The sequence below is a fragment of the Amaranthus tricolor genome, chromosome 6, assembly GCF_026212465.1.
Source record: "Amaranthus tricolor cultivar Red isolate AtriRed21 chromosome 6, ASM2621246v1, whole genome shotgun sequence".
NCBI lineage: Eukaryota > Viridiplantae > Streptophyta > Magnoliopsida > Caryophyllales > Amaranthaceae > Amaranthus > Amaranthus tricolor.
Genome location: NC_080052.1, coordinates 17,496,687 through 17,519,218, shown reverse-complemented (window position 1 = coordinate 17,519,218; position 22,532 = coordinate 17,496,687). Strand labels below are relative to the sequence as shown.

Here is a 22,532-nt window from a genome sequence, read left to right as displayed (position 1 = left end):
GAGACTAAGGAGTGTGTGTTGACGTACTGGGTTATTTAGAATTAGGGAAATGCCACGTGGTAGCATCCAGTTTTCATGAAATGCCAGTGGTAGCACTTTTTTAAGAAAATTCCACATGGCAGCATCCAGTTTATGCACAAATTAATTACCATAGCATTTTCCGTTAAGTTCTTGTTAAATTCTGTTTAATTCATCATCTTGTAAGTTTTTCCACATGGTAGCATCCAATTTTTGTTTATTCACAATTTTAACGTTTAATTCACCAATTTAATGTTTAATTCACCGCTTAATTCATTAACGCCCATAAATGTTGTAATAATTTTGTTTTCATTCAAATTGTTGGCATTATAAAGTTCAAAAGGTAAGTAGTCAAGCACTAATAATCAAATGATTCATACTGTGTATTTCAAAAGGTCAAAAGGTGCATTTCAATAGTTCAAAAGGTGTCTTCCAAGCAGTAATACATATTTACTTAATTAGCATTATAAAGTTCAAAAAGTGCACTTCAAGCACTAGTACATATGTTCAAAGTTCAAAAACTACTATTATCAAAGTTTAAAGTTGCATATCTAGCACTAAGACGTATTTACATAACTATATTTAGGATGCTTTTGAAGATGACGGCGTAGAAATCGTCCTTTTACCCTTCTTTTGCTTAGCAGCCAATCCACCCTTGCAAGTCTTCACATTGTGTCCAAACTCCTTGCATCTACTACACTTCACAGTCTTAGACCTTTTCTCCTTTCGTTCTTCATCTGCATCCCTCTTTCTATTCTTTGCAGGTCTTCCAATTGCTCTCTTCATCACTGATGGCTTAATTACTGGGAACTGCATTTCTGACCAATTCTCAGGGTCTAGAATAGATCTAATAGTGCTTGCATAAGCTTGCTTTTACATTTTGAAACTGTACCAATCACTGCAAAACCTTATGGGATCTTGGCTTGAATGTAGAATGGCCCTCACAGCATGCTTGCAAGGGATCCCAATGAGTTGCCATGCGTTGCATATGCATGTTCTGTCATTTAAGTTCACAGATATGGTGGACTTACCATCTTTAATCTCATAAAATCCATCACCAAAATTGAAAGCCTTACATGTTCTTGAGTCTGAAATCAAGGACTTCACTCTCTTCACTTTGTTAGGACAAAAATCAGAGTCTATCCAGTTTTCACTCTTCTCCTTTCTTGTGGCCATCCTTACCATAGTGACCCTCCTTATACCTATCACACAAATGCACCTTATTCAACTTCATGGATTTCAAGTTCTAAAGCAAGAAATTTATGATTTACAATAAAAAAGTTTAAAGCATAGATTACCCTCAAGTAGTGTTAAAACAGGCTTGCACCTATCAACTCCAAGAGTTGCATTGAAGCTCTCAACAAAGTTCGTTTTGTTCTCGTCACAACAAACATTAGGGTCAAATGCATACTTTGCCCATCTTGATTGATCTCCAATATCTGCAAGGCACTTCCATGTCGTAGGGTTCGCGTCGTCAATGGCTTCCATAGATTTCTTGAACTTGAATAGAGAAGTGGCATTTGCTGCCCTCCAAACTAGTCCATACATCAACGGCCCTGGATATTTTTTCTTCCAGTTTGCAGATAAATGCTTGCAGCAATATCTCCTCCCAGCAATTGGCCATAGCTCATTCAAGGCTATCTCAATTCCCTGCACAAGTAATTTATGAGCATAATTATTTATAAACAAGTGCTAATGTTATAAATGAATAACTGACCTTCTGTCTATCAGATATGATGGTCCAATCATCACCTCTACCACTGTCCTTTAGTATGTTCTTCAAGTGCCACACAAAAAATTTCCATGTTTTATGATCTTCACCAGAAACAATAGCCCAAGCAATAGGAAATAGCTGATTATTACCATCTAGAGCAATAGCTGAAAGGAGTGTGCCTCCATATTAACCCTTGAGATGTGCACCATCAACCCCAATTAGACCTCTACAACCCTTGACTAATCCACTAATTGTAGCTCCAAAAGAAATGAAAATTAATGCTAATGAATGTCAAAGGCCTTTCAATGGAGTCTTCTACTTCCCATGCACAAATAGCAACAGAGCTCTGATTAGTTTGCTTTACCGTCTCTGCATAACCAGGTAAGTAGCCATAATTCTCATCATCTCCTCCGTTGATCTCTTTCAATGCCAATGTCCTCATTTTATACAATGTGCTAGTCTTGCAAACTCTTGTGCAGGAATGGTTTTAAGTGGTACAGGATTTTGTGACGCTTGCAAATCCCTTAGACTCCTAACCGATTTCATGAGACTACTTTCCTCTTCAAGTGCACCAACCCAAATAAAAATCATTTCATTGTCATTGAACCTCTCAAACATGGTCATTAGGTCTTGATCACAATTCAGTTTAACATGATTCATCTTCCAAACATACGCAAATGAGGTATTTTTAGTTATAAGCTTGTTAGTTTTAATGCACTCATCTTCCCAATCCATTACCAAATCTAGCAAAGTTACCTTATCCTTATCGTCTACATTCAAGTCTACTTCAACACACAACCATTTAAAACGTAAGACCACATGTTTAGGCATTTTACAATTTTAAAATGGGAATTGTAAGAAAACAAGGAAGACAAACAAAAAATGCCCTAATCCATTACCAAAAGCCCTAATTTATTATCAACTAATCAACAACTTTGAGGGAATTTTGCTAGTATCATTGAATTCAAACAGTCAACAAATCAACATTTCAAAAACCCTTAATCTAAAAGCCCTAATTTATTAATGAATTCAAACAATCAACAAACCAACATTTTAAAAATTCTCTAATCCATTACCAAAAGCCCTAATTTAATATTGAATTCAACCAAGTAACAAATGAACAATTCAAAATGCCATATTTTTCGAATTCATGATGGAATTTGGACAGTATAAATCGCAAGAAACACACAAGAAAACCCTAAAATGTCGTTATTATTGCTCAAAAGAAACAGAGAATCGAAGGTCGGTGAAACAGCCCAAACCAGCGTAAACAATATAATAATATTGTCTACAAAGCACAGTGGACGACTTATAGAAGTCTGGGCTGAATCCGACCTGTGGCTCGATAGCCACAGCAACCAATATCAGAGTATTTAAGAACATTACATGACTGTAATACAATTAATTACAAACAAGTTATAAACTAAGTTAATACATTATAAAATATCTAAACTTTTTAAATTTTTACAACATATGATTTGTCAAAATATCATTATAAGTTAACTTTCCAAAAAACGATGTCCTCGCTACCGCAACACATGACGCATAAAGGAGCAGCACATCCATCCGCACTAAAGTTGGCAACTTGAAAGTGGATCTATCCCCGTAAGCGATAGGTCCCATCAAAAACTGTCAACAATTGAATTGTTGAGTAATCCAACAAACTATTACATTTATATACAAGTCATTAACAACCATCTCCAATCAAATTCCTTGTTCACTTGGTAACCATTTATAAACATTGTTTTATCCAAATTCAAACTTTTTTAAAAGACCGTTTAGTATCGACATAAATACGGCTATGAACCTTTAGTTCATAACGAATCAAAATACGGCTATAACTTTACAAGTTAATAGCGAAATCAAAATACGGCTATTACTTTATAAGTCAATAGCAAAACAATACGGCAAATGAAACATATGCTTTCATTGCGAAACAAACAAAACTTTATATACCAAACATATTTATTCAAAACTCATTAAAAACAATAATGTAATAACAGTTTAAAATGTGGGAATCTAATGGACCGTCAGGAAGTAGGCTTGATCTAAATCCTGAGAACACGGGTGATCGTCATCACTGAAAATACGGTTCTTGCAAGAACGAAACGGGATTGGGGGCTCGAGACCGATCCGAATTACCATTACCTATTTTCAAGCTATAGGATTTCACAATAATCCGGATATAAATATCCGTTGCCAATTCCCAAAAAACGGACATTTTCAATGTCGAACATTCAGAAGTACTAATTATCTTAAGTACCAGGTTTCGTAATTGATGAAGTTAAATATCCGACATCACCCATGTTATTTTGTCATTTTGTTGTGAAACATATGGTTGGGCAGTTAGTAAACTACTGATATTATGCTTGAACATTTGATGATTATGAACTACTTATATTATGCTTCAAAATTGCAAAGATTTTGCATATTGCGTCAACAACTTGATTCAAAATAAGTACCTTGATTACAGTTTGATTCAAAATATACATCTTAATAACTTGATTCAAGATACATCTTAATACAGCATAATGTTTTTCATATTGCATCGACTCCAAAATACATCATACTACTGTTACATAATTAAACAAAGCCTAGACACAACTAACTAATTATCCATGACACAATGATAACAAAAAGAAATGTGTAAACAAATAAGCTTCATCTCTAAACTCGCAGTGGATATAGCAACTTTATGATTACTCGATCTGAGGTTGTCTTCCTAATCTTCTTGTTGGCCAAATTCGATTTCCTTTTTGAAAGTTTCAACATCCCTTTGAAACTTTGTTCTTTCCTCCATAAGGTGCAATATAACCTCTTCTTGCCATTCAGTCATGGGTTTGTCCACCCAACAAAAAAAATTGCAGCTTCCTATGTTATTATGCACATCATAGTCAAGACAAGCTTCAAATCTTCTACCTGGGTTTTGAACAGTCCATTCCATTATAACCACAATAGCCTTCTATTTGAGTTTCGAAATTCATAGATGATGTCGACATCTACAATATGAAAAACCCTATTTTTGGTCAAAGGTAATTAAAGAAGAGAAATGGGGAATTGAATAAACCCTAATCTGAAATTAATGTTTCATGCATAAAAAAGAAAGGATGGGAAAACATACCTGTAAAAATGGAGTATTTGAAGAAATAGAATTGAAAAATATGAAATGGGGAATTGAAGAAGATGAAATGACGGTTAATAAAGGGTTGGATTTATTAATGGGTAAAAGGGAAAGGGTAGTTGAGAGTTGGGTTACTAACTATGGGTTCAGTCATAGGTAAAAAGGTAACTTAAAGAGTTCAGCAGGTCATCTTTTGGGTAGTGGTTGTATCGTTGTCGTGTTTTTTAAATTTAAAGGTTGTTGTTTGCAAAAAAAAATTTCAGTCTGTTGTTTGGACCGACTCATAAACATTTAGCGTGCTAAAGTGTTCACTTACAATTAACGTGTCAATAACATAAATGTGTTAATTATATAAACTTGTTTTATAGTGAGACGATATCATATAACACGAGCTGAAAATATTAACTTTTCACCCTCACACGGCACATTAATGGTTTCTGAAATCTGGATTCTAGAGTCGTCAATTCAATTTTGCTTTGCTTCACCAAACCATTGTTGATACTTTTTTTCAAGGTTTTTTACTTTGGCATTATATGCTCTATCTGTGGCATCATAGTTTTGTATTTTTGCAATTTTTTATTTTTGTTAATTTTACAAAATGGCATGCATTTACGGTAGTAAATTATAATATATGCCTTGTGATATTGTTTATAAGGTACAATTATGTAATACTTCTAATTTATTTTAATTTCAAAAAATGTAATACTTCTAACTCTACAATTGTACTCATATTGGCAATAACAACAAAGTCCGTATCCAAATCTTTAGTTCGACTCGATTCGAGAAAAATAATTTGATTTGAATCCAAGAAAAAAGAAGTTTGTCTCTGAATCCATTCATATACTCCGAGTCTGAGACGGTTCTTAGAAAAAATTCGACAATCTAACTCGACTCTGACCCAAATAAAATTTGATATTTGATTCCGACTTGTTCAAATATTTTTTTAGTTTATTTCAGGAAAACTTAGACTTTTTACGATTGCGTTAAACATAAAAATGTGGCTACTTCGACTATTATTTATGTGTTGGTAGAGTTTTGAGTACGTAAATTTCATTACATAGCATTAACAAAGCTTTCTCTAAGTAGCCGGTAATTTCAATTTACAAATTCCATAACATTAGATTCATAGCAATGCAACTAGCAAAAAAACCAATTAAAATTCCAATAGTCTAAATGCTTTAATCTTCTTACCAACCTTCCAATGCCCATACCAGATTTTCTCTCCATTTTAAGTTTTTTTTTTTTTTTTTTCAAGTTCTTCATTGACCCTTTTAATCTCGTTTTCTAAAATAAATACCTTAGAATGCATAATGTTTGCCTCCATACTCAATTTATCTTTTTCATCAATAAGCTTCAATTCAACTTCTCTTTGCCAATCAACTACATTTTCATCAATCCATTTTAATTTATTGCATCTCCTTTGATTTAGTGTTTGGGTCTTAATATTTACAAGCCATGAATCTTCTTCTGGAATTTTTCCTTGTCCATGAAAGTCTCTTTGCACATGGAACACCACAAAGACATAGATTTCCATTTCAATTACCTGTAGATTTTGACATTATTTGAAATGAGGTAAGGAAATGAACAATTTAAAGCATAGATGAAGAAGCAGAAATTTCAAAGTTTCAACACATCATTATAATGGAGAAGAATAAGAAAAAAGATAAAGAACGAGTAGAATTTTTGAAATCAAGGTTCATTTGTTTGGATAGATTTGTTAATAGGTAACAATAAAATTAAATTTTCTAAGTAGTTTTTGACAAAAAAAATATTGTAGGTAGTTTTTCATAAAAGTGAACTTTTTCCAAGTAATTTCTAACAATTTTTCTTTTTATAAAAAGTGAAAGAAATTTATTAAACTGTTTATGATATTTAGAAAAAAAAGCTGGTACTATAAAATAAATAAAAATGTAAAAAAATATGTGTGCTTCTTAAAATTCAACAGGTTTGTGTGGTTGAAATTTAAAAAAAAGACGAGTACGTGAGTCTAATGTACTACTCTTATGACTCATATACTTCAGCTAGACTACTCAATCTTGTCCTTGGGTTGCTACTTAGCAATCAGTAGAATCCTGAAATCCACCAAGCTAAGTTGACTATCACTAATCATCAATTATGATGGTCAACAATATTAATTGCTCTACTTTCACTCTTTTTCTTGAAATTTTCATTTTAATTTTGTTAGCATTTCATGGGACTTGTTCACTTAATTCATCATCAAGAAGAGTCCTTTCTCTTCCTGGGTTTCATGGAAGTCTTCCTTTCAAGCTTCATACTGGGTACGGGTTTCATCTTAAATTCTTCTTGTTTTCTTCATCGGATTTTTAATTCCATATAAACTTAATTGTTTTGCTTATTGCTTTAATCTTATTATTGGTTGTTTTTAATTTTAAGTTCCACAAGAAAATATATATATATATATATATATATATATATATATATATATATATATATATATATATATATATATATATATATATATATATATATATATATGATAGCTGAGAGCAAAGAATTTTAAGGCTCTAGTTAATTTTTCTAAATTTCTCATAATTAAAAAATATAATTTCTTAAACTAAAATAAAAACCCAACAATTTCTAACTAAATTAAAATTGATGTCATAACAAATAAAGTTATTAAAAATTAAATTTGCATTTATAATGTTAAGAAGGGAAGATAAAAAAAATAATATAGGAGTAACAGAAAAGTATAAAAGTTTGAAGGTTTAAAAAATTAAAAAATACAATGTTGATTTATTATATAAATTAAGTTGGTGATTTTTTATGTTTGAAAAATTGGTGAAAATTAAATGATGTAAGAGAAATATTTGTGAGCTAAAAAAAGGTTGCTTTGGAAATAACTGAAAGAGAGGAGAGGAGAAGAGAGGAAAAAAATATAATTAATAGAATTTGATTTTATGCTATTAATACGTTAAGTAAAATTTTAATCATTTATTTATCTTATTACAATTACAATACTCCTTCCTATTCTTCTTATGTATCTCATTTTCTTTTATAATCAAGTCACACTAATTATCACATTTTTATTTTGAATATGGTTTATTAATCTTTATGCCCTTAGTGGGTTTATGTTATTTTCAATTAAATCTTCACTTACCCATATTAATTGACCCCTCTTTTCACTAATCAAAACAACTTAAACCTAATTAATATACCCACTCATTAACTATTCCCTCCCTTTTTAACCCTAAACCTTACCCATCCCCATTTGTGCCCCATTTGTGCTTTTGTGTTCTTCCTTTAAGAACCCTAGATCTGAGTTGTTTCTTCTTCATCTCTCTATTCCTCCCTCTCTGTATTCCTCTAAGAACCCTAGATTTGGGTTATGTCTTCTTTATCTCACTCGTGTTCTTCTCCCTCTTCTTTTGTGGTTTAGTGTTCTTCACCCTTTTCTCATGGAAAACCCTAAGTCGCCTTTGAAATCACACCTGAAAAACCCTAACTCGCTTACTTCTTTACCTCTGAGAATCCCTAAATCCCCTTTGAAGTCACCTACAAAGATTGAGTTGAAGGGGTTCGATGATGAAAATCCTAGATCTAGTTTGAAGTCGTTTAAGGAAGAATATTTTGATTACTATGCTGATGACTCAACTTCTGTTGAGACGGATCCAAAGTGGGGAAGAGAACTTGACTCTGAAGGTGAACCCATTTACACACCTGAGGTAAATTTGTAGACTGATCGTGAATATTCTTTCATTGATGCTGTTTTTTCAAATGCTGATTGTGAAGAAGAGGATTGGCTTGATAAGCTTGGTCCTTTCTCAAGTGAGTTTTTGTTCTTGTGGTTGCATATTGGAATTGACTGGTGGTGATTTTTTAGTTAAACGTTTTTTTGATGCATTTTTTCCTATTGCTTTGTGATCTGTAAGTGAGAGCACTTTTTAGCCACCATAAACGAACAAACGGGGTTCGGATTATTTTCCAACATTTAAAGCAAATAGATGTTCGAACTTTTACTCAATGATTTGAAAAAAAAAAACAACTATACCTGAGAGTACTGAAAACAACCAGTTTTTTCAACGATGTAAATATAAGTACAAATGTTTCATTGTAAACAACATAAAGTTTTTAATGTGTTGTTTAGATCTGAAACATTCCATGTTCAACATCCCAAAATATGTCCAAAATCAAAAGGATTTAAACTTGAAACTTGTTGCTGTGTTGGTTACTGTTGTGATATTAGTGTTGTGTTGCTAAGATGCTATACTTGTTCCCAAAAAAATGTTGTTGTGTTCTTATTGATGTGCTGGTTTTTGTACTGTTGTTGCTTTTTGCTTTGATTCTCCCAAAAAAAGGTTACTTGTTGCTGTGTTGGTTACCTGAGAGTGTTGTTGTTGAAATTGGTTGTTATTGTGTTTGTTACTTGTACCTATCTAAAAAAACCTTATATTCTTTCATATGGCCCAAATAAGCTCCCCTCTTCCATCAGTGTTGTTGTTGGCCTTGATGATCAGACACTTGGCTTGTTGTTCCCATGTCAATAATGCCATTCACTTGCACAGTCCCTTGTTCAATATCCCCTGCATACCCAATCAGTTCCACCAACTGATTCATTGTTTCTAAACTTAGCTTTGTGAATAAATGTTAAAGTGAATCAACAACCAATTGTTTATCCACACTTAGATAGTCTGGTAAAGTGTCTTCTCTTACTGCTTTAGTTTTGTTCATATGAGGAATGCGATAATCAAATCCCCCTTGTCTTTTCATAACCTCTATCATGCATGCTTGTAAAGTGATGAACACAAACCTTAAACATTGTGGACTTAGATTGTCAAATGCATTATTCACAGCCCTAAATAACTGTGTTACATTGTATGCAGCTTTTTGATATTGCAAAGCCTGAATTGATCTAAAAAAACCTAGATCTAGTACATTCATGTCAGGGGAATTTGGTGGTTGTTGTACTAGTTGTATATGAAACCCATCTTTCATTGCCTCCTCCAAAAACTCTTTGTCATAATGTGTTATGTGTGGCTTGGCATTATCTTGTTGAATGTAAATGTGCTTTGACAATCCTTGTGGCCATTTTTCTCTTATGGTTGGTAGCACATTAGTTATAAGCATTGCTCTAATGTGCTCTTTCGTTATTGATTGTATTCGGTTTGTTTCCAACTCCTCCCTCTTCTTGTTCTTAGAACTTCTTTTTGTAGGCTCCTAAGTAATAAAAGGCCATATTCCTATCTTACCATCAGAAAATACATCACCATTAGTTGCAAATATAATATTGGCTTTGCAACAGCACACATGAACATGATTTTGGGAATAAACCTTTTAGATTGACATTCTCTATGTAGTCCTACTTCACCTGGAGCTAGATAATAAGTTTGTGTCTCCCGGGTTAGATAGAAATGTTTTTCATCTATGTGAACAATGTTAGTATATGTCTTAAACTTGAATGCATAATTTTGTTCATCATATTCACACTTGGCATATTCACACTTGGATAATGCAAAACTTAACCTGTGTAGTTTGTTGTTTTCATTCAAAGTGGGTTTGATTGCGTTTGTGTGCTTTCTTATGACTTTGTTCTTCTTCCACCTACACACTGTTGTTTGTGACACCTTTATCTGCTTTGCTACTGAATGTTGAGTGCACTTCAGTTCATATTTAATGGCCTTGAACATTTCTTCATCAAAATGGATTTTGTTTGGTGCTTGTCTGCCATCTCTCTTGCTGTTGAGGTTGATGACTGTGTTGTTATTCATCATCTGCTTCTTCACTTCATTCCATAAACGTGTGATTGTTTTCCTACACACTTGAAATTTTATGGCAAGTGCATTGATGTACTAGCACTGGTTTACCTTTTTTATTTAATGCAGACAACAGTTTTTGCATTATCTGGGTTCTTTGTTGAGTACTTAGATTTTTTAAAGGAGCCATTTTTTAGGTTGGTGTGTAATTAATGAGGTATTTGGAGTATTTATTGCTTCTGTTTTAGGCTTGAGATTTTGGTGTGTGTGCATTTCATTTTTGGCGCCCAATTTTAGTTTTTGGAATTTTTTGGCACTTTGATTTTGATTTTGTCGTTTGTCTTCTGTCTTCCTGTTGCTGTGTTGGCGCCAGTCTACAATTTTGGTGTGTTATCCTTGGTGTCAATTTCTGATTTCTTTTTTTTGGACAATATTTTTTGGGTTTTAAAATGAATTTGGGTAATGTGATGAAATTATTTAAATTGAAAATTTGTTTGTTTACAATTCGGTGGCTATTTATGAAAATAATAATGCATCATTTTTGGCAATGTGGAAAATCTGAAGTCAATGATCGCAAAAAAATCCGCACTCACATGATCAGTAAAGACTGCAACTACACCGAAGTTGTCGAAGAATTGAGAAGGCTATTTAAGATTAAGTAATCGATCTATGTAATTTTCTTTATCAGTCGGACAAATTTATGTAATCTCAAAAAATTATTGTACTTGTAGGACTTATTTATGTACTTTAGGTTTTTAGTAGACGATCTATGTAATTTTGGTCTTGAACTGATAAAAAGTTAAGACCATTGGAGGTAAAAAAATTTCACCATTTTAATTGGGATACAAATTGCTTGAAATTGGAGGAAATCATTAAGTTCATAACTCATTCATTAAAAACCCATAATATCACTCTCTCTCCTACCCTTAGGGTCCCATTTTGACCCACTATGAAAAGTCAAATGGGACTCCTAAGAGGAATAGGAGGGAGTATTATTTTAGTATAATGTTGAAGCAAGAACCAATTTCCATGACATTGGTGATAGCTTTCATCATCTGGTTGTCCATGCTCTATCTTCACAATTGAGAATGATGGTGTGTGCAAAGGAGTATGAAAGTATATAATTTGGATCACTTGATGAAGTGATTAATGTTGATGATTTGGAGTGCTTTAGGCAAGGCATAGAGTGTCTTGATCGAGGTAAGGCACAAGTGAAGGAATGCTCGAGCAAGGCAGCAGCACTCACGAAGGTCAGAAGCCCCTGATGACTGCCGCTCGACTGGTCGAGCAAGGGTGCTCGGTCGAGAGAGCAGCAGCCCCATTCTGACGCAGGTTTCCGTTTTGTGCGGAAAACTCGTGGGCTTTAAGCCTTTTGGTCTTAGAGTTTCTAATATATCTTAGGCTATATATAAGGGTCTTAGAACATACTTAGAACATATGAGAGAGCCTAATACTTAAATCAACCAGGATTTCAACCAAGAGAGTTCATTCTACTTCTGTTAGTGCATTTGAGGGAGATTGGCATCAAAAGTTCAATCTTTACTTTGAGAGTGTTCTCAAAGGTTATGAGGCTTGTCATTGATGTGTTGTTGAGTATATTAACGAAAGTAATTTTTGGTTGAGGGGGAGGTATCCTTAGATACCTCATAAATCTTCTTGTTGTTGTTCTTTGGTGTTGTGCTCTGTTTTTGTGTGTTCTTTGTGCATTTCTTTGTTTATTGTTCTTCACTAAACATCCCAATTCATTCACAACATATAATTTTTTTATATATGATGCCATTTAGGTTTGGAAACCTTGTGCTGTTGGTATTCCGCACACAGGCACACTACAAAACTGCCCTTGAGTGGGATTAAAAAGCGAACTAAGACTTAGAAGATGAAATTGTTATGAACGGTATCATGAATGGTGTGACTTGAGTGCACACTTGATGTGTGCATTCATGTGTGACTCTTGGGATGGAATCCCATGAGTGTCTTAATGCGGGTGTATTAAGATGAGTCTTGATGATTGTGATTTATGATGGTGATTAAAAGTATAGATTAATGAGATAATGAAGTATAATTTATTCATAGGAGCTATGGGACTTAATAAAGAAGTGCAAAGGTGTAATTTAAGATGCTCTACTATGCAAGTCAAGCAATACTGTCAGAAGCCCTCTGAAGTGCCGCTCAACCAGCTCGCTCGACCGACCAAGCTCCAAGATTGGTCGAGCGAGCAGACAAAATGCAACCAGAAACTTCATGTAGCCCTATCGACCAAACCGCTCGACCGAGCGAGCCCCTGTTTTGGTCGAGCGAAGTCTCTAATACTCCTAGGATGTTGTTTTTGACTTTTCAAGTACTTGGGGCTGTTTCATTATCATTTATTCATAGCTTTAATGTACTTAAAGTTACTTAGTGTAATCTCTCCTATAAATAGAGAACTCTTAATCACATATCAAGACACATAAAACATAATCCTAAGCCAAAAACATAGCCTTTGATTTTATCTCTTACTCAATTGTAATACTTCATTTGTTAGAGTATTTTTACTCCTTCAATATAATATAAACAAGAAACTATACACGACGGAGGACGTAGCTATCATTGGGTGAACCTCCTTAAATCTTTGTGTCTCTTTGCAAGTTTTACATTATCAAACTTTGTTTAGTCCATTGTTATTTGTATCGTTCATCAAAGTTCTTAGCATCGTATGGATCTTGGCAAATTTATTTCAGAAATTATTACGGAATTATTAAAGTTGTGATTCTTATAGTTGGTTTGATTAATATATACAAATTATAGGTATATTGGAGTGGGAAAGGGGGAAGAGGTGCAACTATTTTACTATTTTATCGAGTCTGAGCAACACCCGGAAACCGATCCACTTATGCTTTGGCTCACTGGAGGACCTGGTTGCACTTCCCTCTCTGCAATTTTCTTTGAACATATTGGTAATTTTTTTATTTTAATTCTTATTTTTCTATCTAGTTATTTTGTACTGATCAGAATGTGACGGAGTATATGTTCACAATGTTCATGTTGGGACCTGTATTTTATCTAAATATATATTCACTAAAATAAATCTGTACCACCATGGTCCTAGCAAAAAATTGCGGCATGGTTCAACCCTTGTTGTCATTAACATTTTTCAAGAAATATGAGTTAAACAGACACAAGTATGGTGATTTAAACTAGCACTAAACAGATACAAGCACACACATCAATTGTTACAAACAGTGCGGTGATATCTGCCATCAAAACCCGAAAGGCAGAAGCTTGTGTTAGTGCTAGTGCCAAGTCTCCTAGCATGGGAGATCATTTTGATCATCTCATAGCCCACTCTATGGGACTATGGCTTGCACATTGGAGGAGGTAGCTGGGTGTGCAAGAAAACGATGGATCATTGATGTGCATGTAGAGTGCCTTGAACATCACAAGAGGTGCACATTGGAGGGTCTTGGTTCATGCCTTGAACGAGACATGAAATGGAGTAGGTGTTGATTTACTTGTTCAAGCACTATAGTGTAGGGTCATTTTGACTTTTTTCTGTTTTGCACGATACTTGGGGAGGAAGCCTACCTTTTGTCCTAGGTTTATTACTCTGATTTGGGAATAGTTTGTGGGGGCTAATACAAGGGAAAAGGGATTTGGGAAACCTAGAGTGCTTCGTATTAGATAGTGTGTGTGATGTCCATTGAAGATGAGATTTTTGAGCTTGAGAGGTTGTTCTCAAGGCTTATAGTTGTGTCATTAATGTATTGTTGACTCCATTAATGAAATACATGCTCGAGGGGGAGGTGTCTAGGACACCTCATTAAACAACTTCGTGTTCTTGCATTGTGTTTGCTTTGCTCCATTGTTTATGCTCGGTTTTCTCTTGAATTTCATCTTGTTTCTCACCATCGTGAGGTCCTTAGCCTTCCATTTCAGTTTGAAGTAGCAAGCAAAGCATATATCATAGAAACCTTACAACTATGCATTATATGTCATTTTGTCATCCTTACTTTTCCTAGAAAAAGCCGCTTCTGTCAAACGCTTTGCAGCTGACTATGTGTCCTTGATGTGTTTAATGGCATCCGAAGATTCTTGGTTTGCCATCACCTACATCATATATTGTTGTGATAAGCCACAAATCTCATGTAGTTGGTGATGGCTTGATCACTCAAGCAATTGCACTAGATGTTGTGAGCCTTGATCGATGCAAGAAGGTGCACCAAAGAGGCCTTGATAGGTACTCGATCAAGGCAAGTGACCAAGGAGAGCGTGGCTTGTTCGAGGCAGCACACGAGCAGCAGGCAGAAGATCCCTGAAGAGCCGCTCAACAGGTCGAGCGACCTTGCTCGGTCGAGCAGTGTTCAGCACCCGATTTTGCGACGTTCTGTTTTGCGGGCTGTTTTCTTCAGGGCTTCATGGATTTGGTCCTGGGGCTTCTAACATGTGCTAGGCTATATAAGAGAGTCTTAGAACATTACTAGAGGCAAGTGGAGAGGCAAATACATTAGAGAAGCTAGGGCATTGGCCATTAGAGTGTTTTCTTTCTACTAGTGCCATTTGTGGAGTTTCACTATTAAAGGTGAAACCTTTATGGGTTAAGAGTGTACTCTTAACTATTGTAAGTTGAGTCATTAGTGTAATTGAGATTATATTAATGATAAGATACTTTATTTGAGGGGGAGGTATCCATTGATACCTCATACACACATTGTGTTGATTGTTGTTGTGTTCTCTTGTTCATTCTCTGTTTTTTAATCATCTTCTACATCGTTTTCTACCATTGTTGGGTTCGAGTCATTCTCTTTCATATATCATATTTATAATAGATAAAAATAGACACTAGAGATTATCAGACCAAATAACCATGTTTAAGGTCATAAAATCATGACATCATCATCATACCCAATGTCCCGCTCGGAAGCAAGGTTTGGGTGAGGGAAAGTGATGGACAATCCATACCCGTACTCCCATGGAGATAAAATCATGACATAATCTTAGTTATGTCTAGTTATGAAAAACATTTTAGCCAGAAAGAGTTTTATGCAATACAAGTTATTATGAGAAAAATTATAGCAATAACTAACTTCTAGCGGCCTTGTTTTTACACTATTTGGTGCTTTCGACAACCGGAAGCAAAAGTAAACTATTCTTTTGGGGGGCTTCTTTTCACACTTTACATTTACTTCTTAGTTTTAGTGTCTCGTTGAACTGCCATCATGTGTGTCTCCATCTCGTCTCATACATCTGATTTAGCTGATATAGTTCGAAGTTTATTCCTGATAAGGTTATCACTCTATTGTTTCTTGTATATCCTAATAGCTAAGGAAATAATCCTTCCTCTGCTGTTAAGTGGATCATTAAATACTATACTCTCTTACACTGTATGATTGTTTCACGAGGAAGCTTGTTTTTAATACATGGAACTTGGACTACACAGGTCCATTATCTTTCAACTATACAGGAATAAGTTTCAATCGTACTACAGCTACTTGGGAGACTGATCTACCGGCTCTTCAACTAAATCCCAACGCTTGGACCAAGGTACATACATTTGCTGCAATCGGTTTGTTTGTGCTATGTAATATCCTATTTCCTGACATACAAGTATAATTTACGAGTATATCTGATACAATAGCTTTGTTCATAAATCTTTTATTCTTCTTGCTTTTCTTTTTTCTTGAAACCAGTTTGCCAGCATACTATTTCTGGAATCACCTGTAGGTACCGGATTCTCTTATGCAACTAGTGCTGAATTTTACTCTACCACAGATATAATAGCATCAAAGCAAATCTATAAGTTTCTACAAAAGGTAAGTTAACTTGAGTGCAATCCTAACAAGCTTTTTCCTCATATTGGTCCATCTTTTTTTGGAGCGAGGGGGGTGTTGGGCGATAGTTTATCATAGTTTAGCTAGCTGTTGATGGTTTCCATAAACTCATTCATTTGAGCAACTCTGATTTTTTGTGCGTGCAGTGGTTTACTGAGCATCCTCATTTTGCGAAAAATCCTCTTTACGTTGGTGGTAGCTCAGCCTGTGGACTTATCGTCCCTTTTATCACGCAAGAGATTGTTAATGGTATTGAACTTTAGGTCACTCAATGTTATTTTCATGCTTGGTGATTTGTTGATGACTAGCTTTATAGTTTCCAACCTGCGTGTCATTTTCGCAATATTTAACATGATATTTGTTGATGGCTAGTTTTCTCATCAATATCTCTGTATGATTTTTCAAGTATCTGTCATCCAGGAAATGATGATGGAACTGGATTACAACTCAACATTAAGGTATAATTTTCTTATTTCCACAATAGCAAATAGGAGTATATACCTTTATTTTACTTGAAACCTCACAATCCATCCATCCAAAAACCATTTCTATGCTTGTGAATGACTCGGTATTGGCTTTGGAGATGTATTTATATTATATTACAACTAGACAAGGCTCAGTGAAAGGCTACAAGCCAGCCAAAACGCTCACACGGGATCCCAAAAAGCCACACATCATCTAGAACAAACCTGTACTAGCCTATAAACGAGCAAAGGAAACCAAAACCATCAGTCACAAAAAGGATAATGACCCTCCCTTAGTAGGTGCCTACGCAAGAAAAAGCCCAACAAGACAGCAACAGAACTCAAGCAGCCGTCACAGATGAGAAACGCTCCTCCAGTTTCTGCAGCAGAGAAAACTCCAGACCAAAAGGAATTCCTGCGACGTCCCCCAAACATCCCCCAGACCAGAAAACCCCAGGATCAGAACTACCAAAACCAAGCCCATGCAGCCATCCTAAACACACCAGCAGACCTTAAACTAACCAGACCATTCTTGCAGCCCAGGAGATTCGTCCTTGACTCCTGAGAATAATATTGGGCATTCACATTTCTCATTTTAATGCCAAAATCAGACATGTTTATATTATTGATCAACATACTCGTAACTCAAATTTCAAGAAGTCAAAATCGGACAATTAAACTACTTGTTGAAGGAAAGTAGAGAGAGTTCGTTGGCAAACATAATTGAAGTTAGAATGTTTGATGTATGGCATAAAATAATGAGTGGTAGATCCCTTTATATAAGGGTTGGAAGATGCTTACTAATAATTGTGATCATTTAAGACTAAGAGTCCCAGTCTATAGCATTTTACCCACTCTTAATAACTCTTTCTGTATCTCTTAATGTTCTTTTAAGAATCTATACTAATACTTGTACGTTATCAATAATAGCATACTAAAATACGTATCGATTAAAGGGTACCTAAAGTCTCATCAACTAATACGCACCTCATTGTTTTGTGATTCAGGGATATGTTCTTGGAAGTCCACTGACTGAATTAAACGGTAGTGCAACAACCGCAAGAATTGATTTTGCCCATCGTGTATCCCTAATATCTGATGACTTTTATGAGGTACTACCTTATACCCAGCTTATTCATTCAGAAAAATTGGTTGCTAAAGAATCACACTAGTAAAGCAATTATTAGATCTTCACTTTGTGATAGACCGACGTAACTTGAACATTATGAAAAGATGAAAATTGCGGTATTAGAATAAATATGTATATAAGAATTTAGAGAGGTTTGATTCTCGCCCAATGAGCTAAGAAGCTTACACAACTCTCTCCTGTAACGCCCTTCATTTCGGTTGGTTCGTTACACACTCACTTGTCGATGATACAACTTTTCACCCTTGCTTAATGCCTCTAAATAAATCAAGTTTTGTGGTGTATAACAAACCTTAACAGATGTCTTGATTACTAATTTTTCAAAAGCATATGGCTTGGTTTTTGAAGACTGATTTCATTTTCATTATTTAATGTTTGCCTTATAATTCACTGTTTCATTTTTATAAATTAGGAAAATAATAGTACATGTCTAGAAAAGATCATTAGCAAGATTGTGTTCTTGGGAAAGATAAATAGTGTGTGTCTTCACATATAAGGGGTGTTTGGTATGAAAAATGGAAATGTAAAGGAAAGGGAATGCATAACTAGAGATAAGGGTAATTTTAACTGTTTTTATTATCAACTTTTTGGTATAAAGAAATGCAAGGGAATGAGAAGAAAGAGATAACAACAAAATAAAGGGAATTGGTTTTTCCTGAGAGAAATGAGTGGTAACAATTTGGAGGTATCCATTACCCTTATGAAAGGTTTTGTGTTAACCCAATTTCATCATAAACACTATGTAATGGAATGAGTATAGTAAATCCCTTACTTGAACCTAATAAACACATACCAAACACTACCGTAGTCTACATCGTTTCCATTCAAAAATAAAATCATTACAGTATCAGTTTGAAAGAAAACATTGACATGAATCTTGATAATGTATTCTTTCTTACAAATAAATCAGTCATTAGAATCTAATCAAGCACAATAGACTAGTAAATCTTCATTATTGAATATATATCTTGCATTGTACAGGCAACCAAATCTAGTTGTGGTGGCCCACACTGGAATGTTAGCAATGCAGATTGCACAAAGAATCTAAATGAAGGATCAAAAGTGAGTGATATTGAATGTTCATCCTCAGTCTTAGTAATCTTGAATTTTTTACGTTCACTTTATTTTGATCTACTGAGTTAGTATTTAGAAATCATTATCATACTATGGACAAACCAACCCACCATTGCCTAGGTGAGAGCCTTTTTAAAGGCATCAGGGCAATGTTATTGTAGTAATCATGTATTTTTAAAACAGGTAAACTATCTATTACAAGGGCTCGATTCTCACCATGGAAAAATCAATTCCTCTTCCCTCCTTGCCTATCGGGGATTCACTAGCCTTACACCCGAATAAAAAAATAAAAACAGGTGAACTATGTGTGGAAAGGTTTGGACTAACAATTATCTCTTTTGCAGGTTTTTGATCTACTTTTTCCTGAACATATATTGGAGCCTAAGTGCAATGTTTCATCTCCAATAATTTGGTGTCGGGTAATCTTTTTTTTTTTTTTCTTTGTCAAGGTTTTATTTTTTGTAGTTTTTTCAATCTATACCAAGTCTTCTATGTTTTGTGGGAGAGATAACCAGCCTTCCGATTTTTGATAATGTAGAAAAATTATAACTTGATCATCGACAATTGGGCTAACAACATTCAGGTTCGGGAAGCACTTCATGTTCGAAAGGTAAGAAACTTGGTTTTATTAAGAACTATATAATGTGCCTTTCATTACTATCCTTGATTGATGTATAGGGAACAGTAGGTCACTGGACTCGGTGTAACGCAACTTTGAAGGCTCGATCATACAACATGACTTTGACAAGCAGCATTAGTTATCATCAAAATTTAACAAATAAGTCTATCAGGGCTCTAATATACGAGTAATACATTCTACTCATCATCTTTTCTTATGATAAATGTTTTAGCTAATTAAATATCCTTGCATTAACTATTTCATAGTGTTTTTAAAGATATAATGGGCTACTAGACTGTAGAGTTTGTAATTTTATTCACTATTAAACTACTTTTGACTATGTCCATTATTTTTGTGGGCGAAAAATTTATAATTTGTTTCAGATTATAATGGACTAAAGTAAAATGATTCATTAAATCATGTGCACTTCTTATTTATGTAAAGTTAAACCTGACGTTTGCTATCTTGGGTCAATCGAAAATAACGTCTTTGTTAGTTTTATCATTAATAATAAGGTTGCATACATCTGACTCTCTTAAACCCCACCCTAGGTCGGAGCCACTTAATGGTATTGGGGTAATGGAATGTTTCTATTGTTAATTAAACTAGTTTCGAGTTATGAAAGAATTTGATTCACTGATTAGTTCTAGAAAAATTTAGGCTAGTTTGGCTATTAGTACTAAATAGTGGTAATAGGAACAATTTGTTTTGTTTATTTTTATGACATGCACCATGTCATTTCCATGGTAATGAAACGGGCAAAGTAATTATTTTGTAAAAATGAGTAACATTTTCTTAACAGTGGTGATCAAGATCTGCAAATTACATATGTTGGCACTCTGACATGGATTGACAAGCTTAACTTGCAAATTTCTGATTATTGGAGGCCATGGTTTGTAAATGGGAAAGTTGTTGGGTAACTCCTCAAACTCATTTTCTTTCCATCACCTATTTCGGGTTTCCATGGTAAGTTCTTGACTTCATCGTATTGTTTTATGCAGATATGTCACAAAGTTTTCTAACAGTCATTACGATTTGACATACACTACAGTTAAGGTAGAATCGCATTATTCATAGAATCCATCAATCATAAATTATTAACAAAAGAGCTTATTCTTAATGAATTAGACCCCTATTAGTCATGTTTATTATCTGACTCTAATTATGGCTATGTGTCTTTACTCACAGGGAGCAGGACATTGTGCCTCTGAGTTTTACCCACACGAAAGTTCAACTATGTTAAGAAGATGGTTTGCGTGTAAACCTCTCTAGTTGATCAAAACCAAAACAAGAGAACCAAGTGGCAGCCTCAACCGAAGCGGAAGTGCGATGCGTCTTGGAAACTCGGGATTGTATTTGGTAACCATTCTGGTTGCCTCCTTTATATGGTTTGGAGTGCCTAAAATAAGCGACAATTGGATCCATTTTTCAAAAGTTCATTAGTATATATCTATGTGCAATTTTGTAATAACTCCAATATCTTTACTTTACCATTTCCGGGAAGTCTAATTGGATGAGTATAGATAGACAAGACATAAGATCTATAAGATCTATCATTGTTGCAACTTTTGTAGTCATTCCTCCAAAGGTCTTTGATTTTACAACAAACATTTGACTTAAAGCAGTGAGAAACAAAATGTGATGCTTTCTTAATTAAATAGGTATTATATATTGATATTTTAACATGTGTTTTGTTTTTCAAAGTGAGTTTCAAATAAAGATACCAATTTCAATCTGAGAAGTATAATTATTGGCACTTATTGATGACATTTATATTCTTTTTTCTAAAGTTATAGAACTATTTTGCATGGTTTGATGTATAGTTGTGTAGTAGTGTATTTTTGCCTCAAAAGCTTATTTATAATATTTTATGTGTTTTTTGAGGTGAAAAAGAGATTTTAACGGTCTTATAGAATCATAAAAGGATAAAGGCTTGAATATATAGTTTAATACCCTTACCTTGTGGTGACACCAAGAGTCAAAAATCAACAACAATAAAAAGCCACGAGTCGTAGCTTATTAGTAAAGTTTTCCATGACTCATCGCCAACCCCGTAGAAGAGAATATCAAGTTCAGAGAAAAGCGATGACTCGTCGCTTTTTCCTGTCAAAAAATTAGTGAGTGGTTGCTAATTGCAGAAGCTTACATCGAGTCGAAGAAAAATGATAACTCGTCACTTTTGCCTGACAAAAATGCGACAAGTTGTCGCTAGTTACTAGAGATGAAGTATTTGAGGCAAAGAAAAGCGACCAGACACCATCCATGGGCGACGAGTCCGTTACTCCTGGAAGCGGATTTGAAATGTCAGTTTTTGGTTAACATATTTTAATTTTTAATTATGTTTATTCATATCAAGGCTGAAATTTGGATTTTGTTTTTCCAAGTTAGCCTCTCCTTAAGAATTATGTTGGATTAAAAACTCTTGTATCACTCTGTAAGTTTTCTTTATGCTTTAGTTTTACCAATCATTTCATTTATGTCGGTTTTCTCAATTGCTTGTTTCATTATTAGATTGAATTCAATAAAGTTGCAATTTTTATGTTCAATTATTATTCTTCATTGCATTATTACTATTAATTGTTTTTCATTTTTAGTATTTTCATTTTAATTGACATAGTTATCAAAACTTCGATCCTAATCAACGATTTTACGATCCAAAATTAGGCTACCGATCCGGATCGTAGGTAGGATCTTAATGTTGCTAGAATCGTACGATTCTACATAGCTCTAGGATTTAAGTGGTAGGATCATAATACGATTCTACGATCCTACGATCTTACGATCCGATCCTACAAGGATAGTTTTAATCGTACAAAAATTTCATATAATTTAGATCTTACTTATATATATATATACATAT

General features: G+C 34.3%; 2 protein-coding genes across 6 annotated transcripts; one reads left to right on the top strand and one right to left on the bottom strand.

Moving 5' to 3' along the window:
• Nucleotides 1–600: 600 nt before the first annotated feature.
• Nucleotides 601–2,174, bottom strand: LOC130815617 (uncharacterized). Its single transcript, XM_057682107.1, has 5 exons — nt 2,015–2,174; nt 1,736–1,896; nt 1,317–1,668; nt 926–1,220; nt 601–865 (listed from the first exon to the last, which is right to left on the bottom strand). The coding sequence occupies exons 1-5, from the start codon at nt 2,172–2,174 to the stop codon at nt 601–603; spliced, it is 1,233 nt and encodes a 410-aa protein (XP_057538090.1).
• Nucleotides 2,175–6,782: 4,608 nt separating this feature from the next.
• LOC130814781 (serine carboxypeptidase-like 13) lies at nt 6,783–21,748 on the top strand. Of its 5 annotated transcripts, none has more exons than XM_057680975.1 (14): nt 6,783–7,132; nt 13,349–13,497; nt 15,978–16,081; nt 16,228–16,350; nt 16,515–16,617; nt 16,789–16,826; nt 17,840–17,944; nt 18,961–19,041; nt 19,398–19,472; nt 19,592–19,663; nt 19,732–19,859; nt 20,475–20,588; nt 20,674–20,728; nt 20,861–21,739. In XM_057680975.1, the coding sequence occupies exons 1-14, from the start codon at nt 6,969–6,971 to the stop codon at nt 20,942–20,944; spliced, it is 1,395 nt and encodes a 464-aa protein (XP_057536958.1). In that variant the 5' UTR covers nt 6,783–6,968; the 3' UTR covers nt 20,945–21,739. The 5 variants fall into 5 exon arrangements, with proteins under 5 accessions (XP_057536958.1, XP_057536960.1, XP_057536961.1 ...); XM_057680976.1 differs by lacking the exon at nt 6,783–7,132 and adding an exon at nt 7,384–8,536 and having other exon boundaries at nt 20,861–21,741; XM_057680980.1 differs by lacking the exon at nt 6,783–7,132 and adding an exon at nt 7,385–8,639 and having other exon boundaries at nt 20,861–21,740.
• Nucleotides 21,749–22,532: the final 784 nt, after the last annotated feature.

Coding starts and splice junctions, on each gene's coding strand:
- LOC130815617 (XM_057682107.1), bottom strand. CDS start 2,174: ATGAGGACATTGGCATTGAAAGAGATCAACGGAGGAGATGATGAGAAT. Junction 1,897..2,014: donor AAGGCCTTTGACATTCATTA/GCATTAATTTTC, acceptor CACTCCTTTCAG/CTATTGCTCTAGATGGTAAT. Junction 1,221..1,316: donor TGTTTTAACACTACTTGAGG/GTAATCTATGCT, acceptor TTTGTGTGATAG/GTATAAGGAGGGTCACTATG.
- LOC130814781 (XM_057680975.1), top strand. CDS start 6,969: ATGATGGTCAACAATATTAATTGCTCTACTTTCACTCTTTTTCTTGAA. Junction 16,351..16,514: donor TCTATAAGTTTCTACAAAAG/GTAAGTTAACTT, acceptor TTGTGCGTGCAG/TGGTTTACTGAGCATCCTCA. Junction 17,945..18,960: donor TATCTGATGACTTTTATGAG/GTACTACCTTAT, acceptor TGCATTGTACAG/GCAACCAAATCTAGTTGTGG.